General features: G+C 26.6%; 1 protein-coding gene across 1 annotated transcript in view; it reads right to left on the reverse strand.

Moving 5' to 3' along the window:
* LOC100198632 (E3 ubiquitin-protein ligase MIB1) overlaps window positions 1-17955 on the reverse strand; it is a 45793-nt gene that overhangs the window by 812 nt on the left and 27026 nt on the right. The window contains exons 5-9 of the mRNA XM_065814674.1: window positions 15375-15485; window positions 12631-12784; window positions 11859-11943; window positions 11229-11303; window positions 7859-7929 (exon numbers count right to left, since the gene is read on the reverse strand). Of these exons, the coding sequence (XP_065670746.1) occupies window positions 7859-7929; window positions 11229-11303; window positions 11859-11943; window positions 12631-12784; window positions 15375-15485 (496 nt within the window). The remainder of the gene's footprint in view (window positions 1-7858; window positions 7930-11228; window positions 11304-11858; window positions 11944-12630; window positions 12785-15374; window positions 15486-17955) is intronic.

Here is a 17955-nt window from a genome sequence, read left to right on the forward strand (position 1 = left end):
TTTGTGCAAACTTCAAACTTAAGTATGTTTATGCTTGTACAGAATGAGAATGTTTTGCATCTAAAAAGCATGGTAAATAGAGCCTGGGAACAAAAATAACCTTAAGGCTTATCTCGACTACCTCCACCAAATAAAAGGGAAATAAATTATTTTAACGCTATCTTATACTTAAGTTAAGTTCATCGAGGTTTTAAATTTCATCAATTAATGTTCGAAAATTATGACCATGTTTTATTTTTTTACCCTATTTATTTTGGGGAGGGTAAAAACTTGATACGATCATAACTTTCCAACACTTTTTTTTAGGATTTAAAATATGACCAAAATTGAAAATTTAAACAATTTGTTTTACACAAACATTTATACCAAATAATCAAAACTTTTTTTCCTTTTTTAATGTTTAATTTTTTTTGCTTTTATTATATTTTATTTGAAGTTGCATATAAAATTTGTTCGTTTTGTTTTTTTCCTCTTTTGATATCTTGGCATAAATTTTTTTACTCAATAAATTTCTTGTCTTTGTTTAACATAAAAATCAACGTTTCAATAAAATTCATGAAAAAGGTGGTCCAAACATGAACATACTTGCTGTCTGGACCCCTCACCCCTACTTTACACATTTGCTTTCTTATCCTTACCCTTTTATACACACTTGGACACTTTTAGATTATGCTTACTCCCATACCTGCATACATACTTCATAAATGCCCTTTAATTCAAAATAATAAATTCAATGAAACAAAAAGTCTTAGAAAGTCAATAATACTATCAGAGAACAAAACAAATATAATTTTAACAAATAAGTAAATGCAAAGAGTCATTCTATTTTCTTCCCATTATGGTGAATAAACAAAAGGATTTCTCCAGTTTTTGGGCAACAACCTAGATCATTTTATCTCATAGATATTTCCATATTCTTAGAACAATCTTTTAGAAAAAAATGGGTGATATAGGAGTACATAGTTGTTTTGAAGCAACTATTTTTAAATGAGGAAATCGTTCTTCTTGCATCCAGGTCTTCACTAGACAGAATTTTCTGTCTACAAGTGGTTCAGAAAAAAACTTTTTTATTTCTTTTCTAATCAAAACCATTTGAGTTTTTCTCCAACTTTAATTTTTTGAAAGGTAATGTTTTATTTAATATAATATAAAGTTATATTTATAATTTCTTTGAAACATGCTCGAAGAGCGTCTTTTTCATTTTCAGTATTGATTGAAAAGTTTAGTTTTGATATTCATAACAAACAAGAGTTTTTATTAACTAGTACTTAGCCTGTTTTTTGATATCATCTTCAAAGAAAGAAAACTTATTGGATCAATTGAAGAAACTATGACATAGTACCTATTTTTCAAAAGGTTCAAAGACTTAACATCACTTGTTTCAGCGAAAAACCCACTTTTTGAAGAAGCTGTAAGGTGATTCTTTGTTTTTTGAATACTTAAATCAACTTGATATTTTGACATGAACTTCTTCAATGAAATCTTCGTACATATTCGGAATTACAGAAGACAAAATTGTTATTTCTAAACTCATTTTCTAAGTTAATTGGAATAAAGGCTTTAACAGTTTATTTATGTTTAACATTAATGTCCATTCTTATATAATATATATTATAATATATAATATATACTATAATCTCTGATGGTAGAAAAGACTCTACAAAAACTGGTGTATATGGTGAGGATGGCAAATATCACCAAAGGGAGATCAAAGAAGATCATTATTGTTTCTGTTCTGAGCCTGGTGGAAGATATTTATTTCACATTGTAAATAACTCAGAGGAGAGAGAAGGTTGAACACCTGCGGAACATATTGTTGAACAACTATATGATTGAATAACAAGAGTTGGGTTGATAATCAATTATTTGCAATTGGAGCAGAGTCAACCAGCCTTAATACAGGTTTCATTTTTAGTTAATTATTATGTAAAACTTATATATTTACAAAAATATAAATTTACATTTCAAATTGTAATACTTTATGGACAATAATTTATTTATTTTATGGACAATTAATTATTTTATGGACATTAATACTTTATGGACAATAATTTATTTATTTTAGATAAAAAATAACATTTATTTATTTTAGATAAAAAATAACATTTATTTATTTTAGATAAATGTCATAACCTTTAACAGCTAGCTTTGAATAAAAACCAGGAAAAGAAATTGTGCAGGATATTGTATTACTGTATGCTTGCTCATCTGCCTAGAAGGCACATAGTGAATGCATTCTTTAGACAATGTTGTGTAGTTCAGATAAAAAAGGAGATTTGCAGTGCGGAAAATCATTGATATAAGAAAAAATAAAGACATAGGTGACAGAAAATGTTGAATAGGAAAAGAATCAATGATAAATATTAAAGCAAGCAATCTGATAGATTTTATTGATTGGGAAACAGCAGAGATCAGTGAACCAGATCTTACTTGTTATTTAATTAAGCAAGACATAATACAATTTATTGACAATTCAATTATTGTACCAAACATTCCTGTTCACAGTCAATCTATTAAACGCATTGTGAAAGAGGTCACCAGGACTTCAATGTCAGTTTATGGGTTTGAAAGAAGAGCTGGCTTTATAATGGCTAAATGACGCATAGAGAACTGATGCCTAAGTACCATTCAAGGAAAAACTTGCTGAAAATGCTCTAATCACTAAGAGATGTGACAACATATTTTAAACACTTTAAAATATATAGTAGTTAATGATTCCAAGGCAATAATAACTATATAATAATAATAATAATAATTACTTTTAAATGTTATAGAGTAACTTGAGTTAAGGATTTAATTAAAGGGACCTTAAACCTTTAAGACATGTTGTGTTTATATTAAAGAGAATGATAAAAAAAAAAAACATTTGAGCTAAATTTTTTTGATTGAAAAAAAAGCATACCAAGCAAAATGCATACCAAGAAAAACCAACTTTTTTGTTTTAGTCAAAGCTCCCCTTCTCTGTTTTGTTGTAGGCAAAATAGTCTTCATAATATATGCTGCAATCTACAGAATTGATCATTTGTTCAAGCGTGTTTTATTCCTACGAGTTTTAGTACATGACACCATTAATTTTTTTGTTTGTTTACGTAATCAATCTTTTAATCATTCTCTTTAATATGAACACAAAATGTCTAGGAAGTTTGGGATTATTTTATTTTGTAGAATTAATTTGATTTTATAGAATTTTTTTGATTGGAATAGTATTAAAGCAGTTCGCAAAAGCATATGCAAACAATTTATTTATGATTAAACCAATATTTTTAAGTGCAAAAGTACCTGACTAAACATTAAAAGTGAAAATAAAGAAAATCAGTTCTCAGTATCATATGGTCAAATACATAAGAAAAATGGCCAGTCGAACCTAAATTCAAAATTTATATAATAATGGTAATAAATGGCTGTTGGCTTGATGATTTAGTTGATAAAATTAAAACCACTTAAGTCAAAAGGAATTAAAATAAATGCAACAATTAAATTTTTTACCAATCAGTAATTTTTTAAAAAATCACAAATATGCAACTTCATTAATTTCAGAATTTTTCTTAATATTTTTCTTAATATTTTTCTTAATATTTTATCTTAATATTTTTTCTTAAACTTTTTTCTATTTTTTAATATTTTTATTATTATTTTACTTCATTTTATTACTTTTTTCATTTTTTTTTGTTGGTATTATTAACTGATTCTTTTTGAAGATAGGCGCAGTGAGTGACATTCTTTTTTGTTGGTATTATTAACTGATTCTTTTTGAAGATAGGCGCAGTGAGTGACATTCTTTTTTGTTGGTATTATTAACTGATTCTTTTTGAAGATAGGCGCAGTGAGTGACATTCTTTTTTGTTGGTATTATTAACTGATTCTTTTTGAAGATAGGCACAGTGAGTGACATTCTTTTTTGTTGGTATTATTAACTGATTCTTTTTGAAGATAGGCGCAGTGAGTGACATTCTTTTTTGTTGGTATTATTAACTGATTCTTTTTGAAGATAGGCGCAGTGAGTGACATTCTTTTTTGTTGGTATTATTAACTGATTCTTTTTGAAGATAGGCGCAGTGAGTGACATTCTTTTTGTTGGTATTATTAACTGATTCTTTTTGAAGATAGGCGCAGTGAGTGACATTCTTTTTTGTTGGTATTATTAACTGATTCTTTTTGAAGATAGGCGCTTTGAGTGACATTCTTTTTTGTTGGTATTATTAACTGATTCTTTTTGAAGATAGGCGCAGTGAGTGACATTCTTTTTTGTTGGTATTATTAACTGATTCTTTTTGAAGATAGGCGCAGTGAGTGACATTCTTTTTGTTGGTATTATTAACTGATTCTTTTTGAAGATAGGCGCAGTGAGTGACATTCTTTTTTGTTGGTATTATTAACTGATTCTTTTTGAAGATAGGCGCTTTGAGTGACATTCTTTTTTGTTGGTATTATTAACTGATTCTTTTTGAAGATAGGCGCAGTGAGTGACATTCTTTTTTGTTGGTATTATTAACTGATTCTTTTTGAAGATAGGCGCAGTGAGTGACATTCTTTTTGTTGGTATTATTAACTGATTCTTTTTGAAGATAGGCGCAGTGAGTGACATTAGGGTATTCCAGAATTATGAAAAAAAAATTTAATTAACACCTCTCAAACTCTCAAATTTTTTTGTCTATACTAAGTAGAAAATAAATGTATGCTAAAAAATTATATTCAGACCATTTTAAGTGCTAACTGTGAAACTAAAAAATCTTCCTTTTTTTGAAAAATCAAAATCAAATGATAATTCTTTTATTAACTAATATATTAATAATTTATTATATATATTGATATACTAAATTTATTTATCAAGCCCATGTTTCGTTTGGGGCAGTTGTTAGTTACATTGTGTCTTTAAACAAAATTTTCAAAGTATATTCATGATTTAGTTTTCAAGAAGTTAGAATGAAAATGATTTTATTCTTTAACTTTATCTACAAATCCTAGACGAATAAATATAAGACAGCTGTCAGCAGTCTTATGAATTTATGAAGCTGTCTTATGAAATTAAAACTAGATTAAGTTTTTCCATATTAACTTTTTTCCTTCTGGAACTGGAAAAAAAACTGATGATTTTAAAGTCTAATACTGACAGTCATTTCCAAGTTAGAATCGATTAGGGAAAAGTCAACACTATTGATCTACCTTCATTCCTTGATTTATGTCTTGTCTCTGACCTTAACTTGTGTCCAGTCCTTGTTCTCCTTTAAAAGATTCAGATCATGCTATGAACTAAAACTTTTATCTTATACTTCTTCTGCATCAGATTCTAAAGACTATTCAAAAATATTTAACAATGTACTTAACAATGTACTTAACAATGTACTTAATAAAGACAAGTTTAACATTTAACACAAAGTCTTTGAGTAGCTTTTAATATTCAGGTCAAATTTAACAACTTTCTTTTCAATAACCAATATGGATTATAATGTAAGACTTTCCTATTGATCATAGTCATTACCAAAATCGAAATTCACTAAAACAGATTTTTTATTTAGCAGTTCTTTTAGAAGTGGTTCCAACCTTTTATTTCTGCTTTAATTCCTAAAACCATTTCTTTTGACTCCTTTTAACCTTGGCATCTCACTGTAGGACAAAAACTCACACATTGAGGTGTAAGATTCTGTCATAAAAAAACTTTTAACATTATTTATTTCTTAAATGTCAATCAGAAAAAAAACATTTTTTTTTGCTAAAACATTTTTTACATTTTGGCTACTAATGTATATTTGAAGTTTAAATATGTATGAAATTTTGAACAAAAATATTTGGCTGTTGCTTTTACAGACCATCTAAGCAATTAAAGTCGCTGATAACAATTCCAGTTGTTAGTTTCAAGTTGCTGCAATTAATGCAGTTTACATACCCGGTCAATTGCTTGATAATAAATTGGGCATGTGAATCAAAAATCTTTTTTAATAAAGATTACATGCCGCATTTTGTCACTTTCATGTTAATCTAAGTGTTGTTGAGCAACAGAAGATTGCTTAAGACTTTTTTTTTATCTAAGATGTTATCTTTTTTTCTTTTGTTTTTTTTCTTTTTTTCATCAGCTTGTTTTTTCTGATTTTGTCAGCTTATTTTTCTTTTAATTCTTTACTTTGTTTTTCATTCACTTCTGCTACTCAACTTGTCTTCTTGTTTTTGGATTTAAAAAAATGTACTACCTGGTTTTTTGAGAGCTTCTCAAAAAACCAGGTAGTACAAAATGTTAAGATTTGCAATGCATCAACTTTTAATGGTTTAAAGCAACAAATTGCACAGGGTGGCCAAAAACAAAAAAAACATTGACTTAAATTTAGATGCAAGGTAGATTAAAACCATACACTACAGATAAGAAAATTCAACTTGTTTCTCGGCGCAGCAGCCTTGTTCGTCAAGGTTTGTGTTTCGGAGTTATAGAGTTGAGAGAGGGTTATAACCACTATTAAGACACCTCCTCATCTGTAGTGGCCTTCTCGGCCTTGGGGAGGTAAATAACAACAACAACAACAACAAAAAAATCCCAAAAAGTCTCCTGTGATATGTAGCTCTAAATATTTTTCTATTCAAAGTTACAGATTTAGATTTAAAAAATTGTTTTTACAGGTATTTTTTTGTAGATACTTTCTTCTATGTTTAAATAATCAAATGAAGTGTGGGTTATTATATACTGTTGGAAAGCTAATTAAATCTAGTTTCTTATGGCAATTATAATTTTAATAAATTTTAAAAATCTGTCATTTTATAAAAAATATTAAAAATAATAACATAAGTCAAATTTAATGTAGCCTGAAAAATGAACCTTTTGAAACATTTTCATTATGCAAAAGATCAAAGATCAATATATGCCCTTAACTGACTGAAATAAAAAATGGATGCTTCTCTAGCTACTCTAAAAAAAGATCTGCAGGTTTGAAAATGTTTTATTATATTGAAAATGCAATTTGATACACTTTTAATGCATTAAATGATTTAAGAAATTAGGTAGAAAATTGGCTGGTAAATTAGGTATTTCATCTTCAAATAACCTCTTGAGACCATTCAAATACAATAATTGCTCTTCAAATACATTTTTTCTTTTATTCAACAACAGATAGTAATAATTCATAAAAGAGAGGCTTCACACTTTTTACAATTTGCTTCGTCAAAATACTTTTTAAATCTTGTCTTTATTAATTGTGCACACACATACAAAGTGCACACATACACTATGCACACACATAGCAAAATGCATCTAATATCTGAAAACAACCTCAAGACACAAATCAAATACAATTATTGCTCTTCAAATACCATTTGTTCTTTCTTAATTCACCAATAACACAAACTGGAATGTTGGTTAAATTCAACTGTGCTTCTTGTAACCTGTGCTTCTTAAAATGTTGGTTAAATTCAACTGTGCTTCTTGTAACCTGTGGTTCTTGAAATGTTGGTTTAATTCAACTGTGCTTCTTGTAACCTGTGCTTCTTGAAATGTGTTTCTTGTAACCTATGGTTCTTGAAACGTTGATTAAATTCACATTTATACTTGTATAACTACTTTTAAATATTTCAATAAAATTCTAGAAAATTCTGGAAGTTTCTTGAAAATTCTAAAAAAAATTTTAAAGCTCTGGAATCATCTGGACAATTCTAGCAATTCAAAATATTCTAGAAAAATGCTTGGCATTTATTACAAATCTAGAACTTTCTTGAAAAAAACATAGATTTCAAAATATTGTTGCCCTGGTCACATGAGCAAAGTTTTCATAAAACAACAGCTATTTTCCGTTTTTTTGTGGTTTAAAAAACTTTAGGAAAATACACTTTCAAGTTAATGACAAAACAAAAACAAAAAACTGTTTCGTAGTGTTATTACCTGCTCTTGTAATTCTTTGAGTTGTTTTTCCATTTCTTTTAACTTCATTGTATCAATTGGATCATTATCATCTAAGTAAGTTTACAATATACAATAAATTTATTTATACAACCAAAAAAATTATGGAACAGTCATTAAAACTAATTATTTACTAAATCATTAGACTAAAATGTTTTGGGAACTTAAACTATCGAAATAACAAGAAATTTTAAGTTTATATAAAAAACTTATGAATTAAAAAATTGTCTTGAAAAAAATAAATGTAAATCGAAGATTATACCCAGCTATAAACTGTACACCTTAGAGGTAGAACCTCTGTTTTTTTCCTGGTTGTCCTGCAAGCAACTGAAATACCGCATATGTCTTACTTGAGTTGTCTGCAATCATAATCAGTAGTTTGGTATTTTTAATTTTTTGGGTAATTTTTTATGGGTAAAAAAAGTGAAGTAAAAAATTTAAAATGACTGAATACTAAATTTTGACAAATAAGATTAATTGAATTAATTGTTTAACTAAATATAATTTATTAGTTTAAAAAAAGTGAAATTGAAGATTACGAAATAGCATAGAGCAAAAAATTTAAAAACCATAATTGACCATAAACTTTTCAGAAAAAGAATAATTTTCTGTCAATCTTCATTCGAATTTAAATTAGTCGTTTGTTTAAAATATGCTTGAAAAGTAATTCAATTTACTAATAACGGAATATAACTAAAAATCCGGATAAAGTTAAAGTTAATTTTGTGTTAAAATAAATATACATAATAATTAAAATATATTTGTTTAGCTCATATATTCTTTTTTTAGAAAAACATAAAAAGTATTTGAATCAATCATTTAAAAATGAAGGTGAACCAAAAAAGATGATGCAGCAGTGGAAACGTGTGTATGAGTTTTATTTGGAAAATATAAATCTCAGCAAAACATACACAGTAAAGCATTTTCTTGCTGAAAATATTCCGAGGACTGCCATTTATGAGATAATAAAACGTGCTGAAAACAAATTTGGACATGAAAGAAAGCCTGGAAGTGGTTGTATAGCCAAAAAAATGCCAAAAAGAAAGGTTTCTAAGCTTAAAACCATGTTTGACCATCAAGATGGTATTTCACAGAGGCAAATAGCTCGTAAATTTAGTGTGTTTTGCAACCATATGTTAATAAAATACTCAGAAATCAGTCTGCTATCAAATGTTATAAAAAGCAAAAGATTCCAAAGCGACATGAGCAAATGATGCTAAGACTTCAAACATACTGCAGTTGGCTTTACCAAAATTACCAAGACTTTGAATGGATTATTGACGATGAATCGTATTTTACTTTAAATCACAGTTCGATAAATGCTAGTTACTACTCCAGTATGTTTATTCCACCGAATGTAAAATACTTTATTCCACCGAATGTAAAATACAGCCAAAAAGAGAAGTTTCCAGAAATAATAATGGTCTGGATCGCTATTTTGGCCAAAGGTACCTCAAAACCATATTTTTGAGAATCTAGCAACGCTATCAACCAGTTTATTTACTTAAAGCATTGTGTTCAAAAGAGACTTATCCTGTTTATAGAAGAGCATCATTTAAATGATAATTTTGTGTTCTGGCCAGATCTTGCATCTGCTCATTATGCTAAAAGCGTAATGGAATATGTAAAGGCTAAAAATATTGAAATTGTACCAAAAAAAGATAATCTGCCAAATTTACCCGAATGCAGGCTCATTGAAAATTTTTAGTCAATATTGAAAGGTCTTGTGTATAAGAATAATTGGCAAGCAAGAAAACTTTCACAACTTAAAGAAAGAATTAAGTACTGGTTGACCAAAGTTGATCTTAATGTTATCCAAGAGACAGTTAGTCGCACCAAGAGTTTGATTGACCGTGTCAGACGAAATAGAGTGATTGAATCAAATTGAATATTATTTGAATAAATTAAAAAATTTTCTATAATATACTTTTTTTACTTTTATAAAACATTAAAAAACAAGGAAGTTATGATCCTTTAAACTTTGTCTGGATTTTTAGTTATCACCCGTTACTTATTATTTTAAAAGAAAATTTCCATGTGCCTAATTAATAATGTTTTTTATTACACTAACTTTGTTTGACAAAGTTGAAATAAAAATTTATTTTATTTCGACTTTGTCAAACAAATATAGTTTCAAATTTATTTATGATACCAACCATTTTTGAATTGAGAAAAAAACATGATTCAAAATGCGACTGTAGAGATTAAATTCTTTTTGATACATTCATATTTTGAATTAAAAAGAAAACAAATTTTAAAATGCAAAAACAATGTTTTGAAAAACAATATAATTGCACTTTGAAACATTTTAAAATTATGTGCATATCTAATTTAAGTTGGCTTCTTTTTATTAGGCTTGGTCAAATTATATAATGTACCGTAGTCTTTTGAGAAAAAGAGTTGTCTAGTGCTGCCAGACTGTAACTATACCACTCCTGTAAATTATAATTAAAAAAATTACTTTTCTTTCTAAAAATATCACCTGGGTCTATTGTAAAAGAGTTAAGTCAATCAATAAAAAAATTCTACTATGAATCCAATAAAAGATTTGTTTTTTCATTAAAAATTTAAACAACTCTATGTGTAGAAGTGGGAGTATAAATATATTTAGGTTTCTTTGGTTACTTTGCACTTCAAGCTGCAAAATCTGTAATCCTCAAACAAAATCTCTGAATAAAATGAATACTTAAGACACCCAGAATAAAATGAATACTTAGGACACCCAGAAAATAACATCTTCAGGAAAAAAAGCTTTTTAAAACTATAAATGTCATTTAGCCAGTGTTTTAAAGTATAGTTTAAAGTTATTATTTGCATAAAAAAAACTAACCTAATTTGATACATGTTCTAGAAAATCATTCTTAAAAAAAATGAAATGAGGTTTTCAATATCAACACTAAACCTTTAGATAAGCTAAACTTAAAAATGTTGGTAACCCTATTCCTAGTCCATAGCCAAATGCTACAATCTGCTGCAACAAAGTTGTTAAGAAACATAAAACATTCACCAAAAATTAATTTGCAACAGTTTAGAGCTGAGAAAGGAGCAGAACTGCTTAAATAATAAAACTTTACAAAAATGAACTAGCATAACTGAATATCATAGTACAAATGTTTATGTATGTTTATTTGAATTAATTTGTAAAATGTTTGTACTATGTATGTTCTAAAAACATACACAGTACAAACATTTCACAAATTAATTTTAAATAAACAAAACAAATGAACATTAAACAGTCATAAATATTAAAAAAGGAAACTAAACATTATTATGTAAATTAAACCACAGTTAGCTCAAACTACAAAAATTTAGCAAATTATAAGTAACAACAAAAAGTGTTTAAAAATTTTACCTTGGGAAAGAATAGTAATCTTCTCATTTATAACTTCTTTACAAATAGAACACTTTTTACTTTTGCGAGAACATCCTTAAACATAAAAAAATTTCTTAACAAATAGAACACTTTTTACTTTTGAAAGAACATCCTTAAACATAAAAAAAACTTCTTTACAAGTAGAACACTTTTTACTTTTGCAAGAACATCCTTAAACATAAAAAAACTTCTTAACAAATAGAACACTTTTTACTTATGCACGAACATCCTTAAACATAAAAAAACTTCTTTACAAATAGAACACTTCTAACTTATGCAAGAAAATCCTTAAAACATAAAAAAACTTCTTTACAAATAGAGCACTTTTTACTTTTGCAAGAACATCCTTAAACATAAAAAAACTTCTTAACAAATAGAACACTTTTTACTTTTGCAAGAACATCCTTAAACATAAAAAAATGAATAAGTAAATTTTAAAACTAAAGTTCACAAGAAATAGTATGCAACACAGAAAAAAAGTATAAAATAAATAATACATTTATATTTTTTTAAACATTAAAAAAAAATTAAATACATTACTTTACACTTTGTATAAAATAATTATAAAATATTTATTTTTTATATATGAAAATGTTACATTAATGTTACCATTGCATAAAGCCAGATGATTGCAGGGCTTAAAAAGTATGGCAGCAGCGTGATCATCACATAGGTCACACATTAGTTCACCTAACTTAAGAAAAAGAAAAATATTTTCCCTTTATTTATATTGTTTGGACAAAAACCTTAATATACTTTAAAATATTCTATTTAAAAAAATGTTTATTAACTTTTAATAAACACTAATAAATAAATATTTTTAAACATCAATAAAAGAAAAATATACTAATATAAAAACTTGAAAACTTTTTACTAACATAAAAACATTGAAGAATTCTTTCTTAACGAAAGAAAAGAACAATTATTTTATGAAAATTGAAGAACAGGCACATTAATTAATATTGAAGGATATATTTGTAATAACCATCAAAGAACACATGTATCCTGATTAAAGATTGATGAAACATAATGAACATTAAAAATACTTAACAAATATTGGAGAATTCATTCTTGAAAAATTTAAAAAGAATACATTTCTAATAAGCCAATTGCAATAATTCCATAAATTATTAATTGGAATAATTCTATCATTTAATAATTGGAATAATTTAGGAGTGCACATTCAGTCTTCTCAAAGAAACAGGTTTATCCATTGTTAGACATAAAGAAAATATATCATAAAGTAATGTTTGAAAAATAAAAAATTTTAATGTATTAAACATTAGTTGATGTAAATATCAGCCCCAGAGAGATTTCTAATAAAGGAGTTGTTGATATAGATGGAATAAGATAACCTGCTAAATACATGCAATTAAAATACCTTTTTTGTATCTTTTACATACTGTTTGCAAATTGTACAACTTTCATCAAAATGAGCACAACCAGCGCATCTTGCAAGATGATAACATGGCATTAAAATGATTTCAGGTTTTTCTAAGCATGCTTTACAATTATGTAGACCTCCATCTTCAGCACTAGAAAATTTAAGAATGCTGTAACAAACAAATGATTACATATGCTGCTCTACATATTTTATCTCATATATACATATGCTGCTATAGCTAAAGCTTACTAAAATACTAAAAGTTTTTGTTTTTTTTACATTATCTCTTTATAGTATTTCCAAACTTAATAGTTGTGTTAGTAGTAGTAGTAATGCCCTTTCGAGCGTGTTTGACACAGAACTGTTGGCAGTCATTAAAACCAAAATAGATTCACAGCACTTTTTTCATAAGAATATGTGAGCGAAAGTATATGCAAATATCTAACTTATGTAAACTTCAAATTAAAACATCAAGTTTTACAGTTTTACTTTTACTTGAAAACTGCGGCAGCATCTCCTTAATTTGGATTTATAGAATTTATTTACCATTTTATAAAGTTCTGATAGAAAGTTATAAATTTTCTATCAGAAATATATTTTTAACCAATTCACTTCCAAAAAGACAGAAAACATCTATTCACAAGTGCATGTGTACAGGTGACATTACAGGTACCACCAAATTTACAAGTGCATGTGTACAGGTGACATTACAGGTACCACCAAATTTACAAGTGCATGTGTACAGGTGACATTACAGGTACCACCAAATTTACAAGTGCATGTGTACAGGTGACATTACAGGTACCACCAAATTTACAAGTGCATGTGTACAGGTGACATTACAGGTACCACCAAATTTACAAGTGCATGTGTACAGGTGACATTACAGGTGTACAGGTGACATTACAGGTACCACCAAATTTTCAAAATGTTTGCTTTTGTACACTTTGCTGTAAATTTTTTTACCCTGTAAAAGCAAAAACTCATTCTGGAGATTTTATAAGTAACTTGAATGTTTTTAATATTTTACAGTGTATTCACAGTCTTAAGTTGACAAAAAAAATTTTCAAATTTCTCTCCACTTTAATACAGGTAAAAATAAATTTTGTTAAGTGTATTACATGCTTTACAAAGTATAAAAAAATTATTTTTTTTGACTGTATTCACTTCTCCAAGGCCAAGAGGGTCACTAAAGCTGAAGAAGGCCCTCATTTACTTTTGTTACAAAATTTTTACAACCCTCAGTTTCCACAATATTTACATCTTTTCTAAAAGAAAAAAAACTTCGTCCAACTTTCCCAGGAACCATGTGTAGTTGCATATTTTTGGATTATTGTATATTTTTTCTCAATACAGAGGAAAACAAGAAAATGAATTCCAATCTATTTGTAAAATATATTTGTATATCTTTTAATATAACAAATTTTTAATGCAAAAAATAATACTATTAATAAATAATGCTATTAATACTAATGACATTATATCAATATAAAATGACAGTGTTAATGACTTCTTATTCTTTTACACTAAAAACTTGTAATATTGGAAAGATAAATAAATAAATTGCATATTAGGTCTTTTTATTTTAGTTAAATTTATGACTTATAATCTGTTTTTTAAATTAAATTTGTAAGTTTAGATTAGATGATTTTGAAAATTTGATTTTTCCCAAAGTCGCCTTAAAATAAAACTCTTTTAAAATAAAAATAAAAATTTAATTTGAAAATTTTTCTAGCTTATTTTTCTATATTTCTCTTTCATTTTTATTTTAGACTAATTTATTTTTCAACAGATTTTCATATTCAACCGATTTTCAACCAACTCTAAGTGATATTCATTTTAACCTACTAGTCTGCATTTTTTAACATTTTTTCTTTGGATTTTTAAGGTGTTGTTTTCTGTTTAGGTAAATCAAATAGGCGAATCAAATTAAACTTTGATTCAAATCAACCAAAAAATGTACAAAACACATACTGGAAAAACTTAGATATTAAGTCAATTGAAAAAACAGTAGATTGAAAATACAGTAGGTTGAAAATTCAGTCGATCCAAATAGTTGGTTGGAAATTCAATCAAATAAAATCTCAGTATATTGAAAAATTAGCAGCTCATGTTTTAATTAGATGTAAGTAAAAAAAATCAAAAGTTTTCAATTGAAAATTAAATTTGCCAACAATTTAAGAAATTTCAATATTAGGTTAGGTTCAATATTAATTATAGGACACCAAAGCAATTTTATACACTTCCTGAGAAGACTTGTCATTAGAAAAAAAAAGTGAAAATCTCAAAAAATTTTTTGCTATTTATATATTCTTTTTAACTCTTTCAAAGATGCTAATAACTATTTTTAACTCTTTCAAAGATATCTAAAAAAAAAGTGCTAGGCTAGGTAACAATTTTGATATTATTTATATTATTGAAAATCTATTATCTAATAGCAGTATTAGAAGTCATTAATAAAAAGAGCATTGATCTTTATGGACAAGACACTTCATTACTTCTAGTAATTTCTGGGATACAACAAGAATCTATTCTTGGTCTGATATTGTTTTACCTCTTACCTCGTTGCTTTTGTTTTTTCTTTAAATATGAATGATTAATACATTTTGTTAGGAAGAAATTATATTAAGATATACCACTATATGTTAGCATTTTAAACATTTGATTTTTTTTAGAACTTATTTATAGCAAAGTAGTTGCAAATTTAAAAAGATTTTAAAAGATATTTAAACATGACTTACTTGAAATTTAAAATTTCTGCATTGTTACTTGCACTAAAAGCAGGGTGGATCGCCCTTTGTTTAATGTTGTCAGCATTAAATGAAGTAAACACTACAGGATTAAATATCCATCTAAAAACGAAATTCAATTAATCTCAATTTTACACTACTTTTAAAATTCTTACTCGGTGTAGTTAAGGCGATTTACAAATTATTTCAACTCTTTTATTTGAAATTACCATGATTTTATCAGCATACTACATCCAAATGAGAGCTTTAGATGTTATAACTTTTTTTTTTGTTTCAGGTTTTTTTAATATTTAAAGAAACTTTTCTTTTTTATAATAATTTTTAAAACCTTTTTACTATCCCTAATAGCGAATCTAAAGAACAACATTTTGGAGTCTTTAGATCACTTTCGCTCATCGGCATTAACATGAATTTAGTTAAAATGTTTTAAAAAAGTGCCTTAATTTACTATAGATCCTAGTTCTAATTGGTTCTGATGTATATTAACTATATATAGTTGTCAAAATACAACATTTCTATCAATTTATAAAATTACTAGAATTCAAAAAATACTAGAATTCCGACCAAGAAATAGCTCATAATTATGGAAAATTGCCAATAAACAATCAGAACAGATTATATTATTAAACTATGATGTTCATTTCACCTAAAAAACATATTTATTTAAAATCTTTTTCAAATTTGAACGAGCGATCATGATTTTAAGAAGATTTTTTTTTAAAAAAAGAATCTTTGGCCTGGGTTTTTTTGCTACAAACATTTATATTATGGTACCGCAAAATTTATCATTTTAATTTTTTTCATAATTTACAGACCTGATCATTTAACGGAAATATGTGGTAGTCAACAGAATATCATACAGACGCTATAATATTTTAAAATTGCCTTAACTACACCATGTACTTTTAAATGTCAAAAAAGTTTATAACCCCCTAATGACTTTTTAATAAAAATGAACTTTTTTCTGTTACTTTTAAATCTTTTACTCAAACTTATTTTTTTTTTTTTACATTTAAATATGTATTAAATAACATTTTTATTACAAATAAATTCATATTCTTATACTTAAAAAAGTAATTATCAAGTAAATCAGAAAAAGGTGGTCAAAAAACTGTATTCCCCCTCCCCCCCAAATCATTTTTTAACTTTTCTATTTAAGGGTTAGCAAAATTGCATTAATAAAATATAAACAAACAATTTCGATTGATTTAAGTTACTCAATTAGTTATTTATAATAAAAAGTTTTTTTATAAGTTCTTGTTAATAAGATCATGGCGAAAAGTGAACTTCAGAAATCAAAATAGCAAATGTTAAGTCTAATAGTATAGGAAACATCATTAGAAAATATTAAAAAAATGGCTACCATCAAAAATTTTAGTAAAAAAAGATGCGCAGTTAAAACTATTATTTGCATTGAATGAGAAATTATTCAGAAAGTTGAACAAAATCTGCACCTAAGCTTTAATCAATGGTGAATAATTTTAACAGCTCAGTAAAAAAATTGTTCTAAAATTTTGTAATAAAAATACTATTTAAAGAGCAAGAAAGAGTATTCAAAGACTTAGTGCTAACTTGAAAATATTTAATGCACACTTGAATAATATCAGAATAAAATCAATGGACTGTGATAAATTTATTTTTTTGGAAAGAGATATGAAAGATATAAAAAAAGAGTTTAAATTAATATGAACATTTAATCAACCAAAAGGTAAAAGCTGCTAATGATTCTAAAGAGATTGAAAGCTCAAATTGTAATAAAACTTTAACCAAGAAATGAAGAATCTCTGAAGAAAGGTCGAAATAACTTAAGGATTGAGAGAATTGCAAAAAGTCTAAACGAAATTTGGGATGAAACTGAATAAAAGTTTTGAAATTATTTAGCAAAATGTTAGGGGTCACTGGATTAGAAATTTAAAAGCGCAAGAAAACTAAAGATTCTCAATATTTATGTTAACAAAGATTTATTTCAAAAATGGCAAGCCTGCAAAAGAAGTTATTCACAGAAGAAAAAAACTAGACAATTTCACAGAGTCACACAATTTCACAATATTCACAGAAGACAAAAATTAGACAATATTCACAGAAGCAAAAGTTATTGGAAATAAACACATAACAAAGGATTTGAAACAAAAAGAAAGATCATGGTAATTCATAACCAAAGTATTTCTTACACTGATGATGAAAAAAAGTTAATTAATGAGCAAAAAAATATTGCAGAAAGTTAAATTTTATTTATAAATCTCAAAAAAGTCTTAGCAAACAAAATAACTCCAGAAAAAGTGGACTTGATGAGTTTGAGGTATCTCCTGATGAACTTTAGAATGAAATTTGAAAAGAAAATCCAATTAAAAATACAGGTCTCGATGATTTCAGCCATAAGGTTGTTAAAAAAGCTTTTGATTTTATTGAGCATCACTTACTTTTTATTTGTAATATTTCATTTAAACGTGTTCAATCTGTTGAAAGTAGCAAGAGTGGGTCAATATTTAAAGACAGTAATATTTAAACATTTTATAACTATAGACCTTTCTCCCCTATTTTTCAAAAATTCTAGAACAAATAATGCATAATA

Source organism: Hydra vulgaris, chromosome 12 (genome assembly GCF_038396675.1).
Source record: "Hydra vulgaris chromosome 12, alternate assembly HydraT2T_AEP".
NCBI lineage: Eukaryota > Metazoa > Cnidaria > Hydrozoa > Anthoathecata > Hydridae > Hydra > Hydra vulgaris.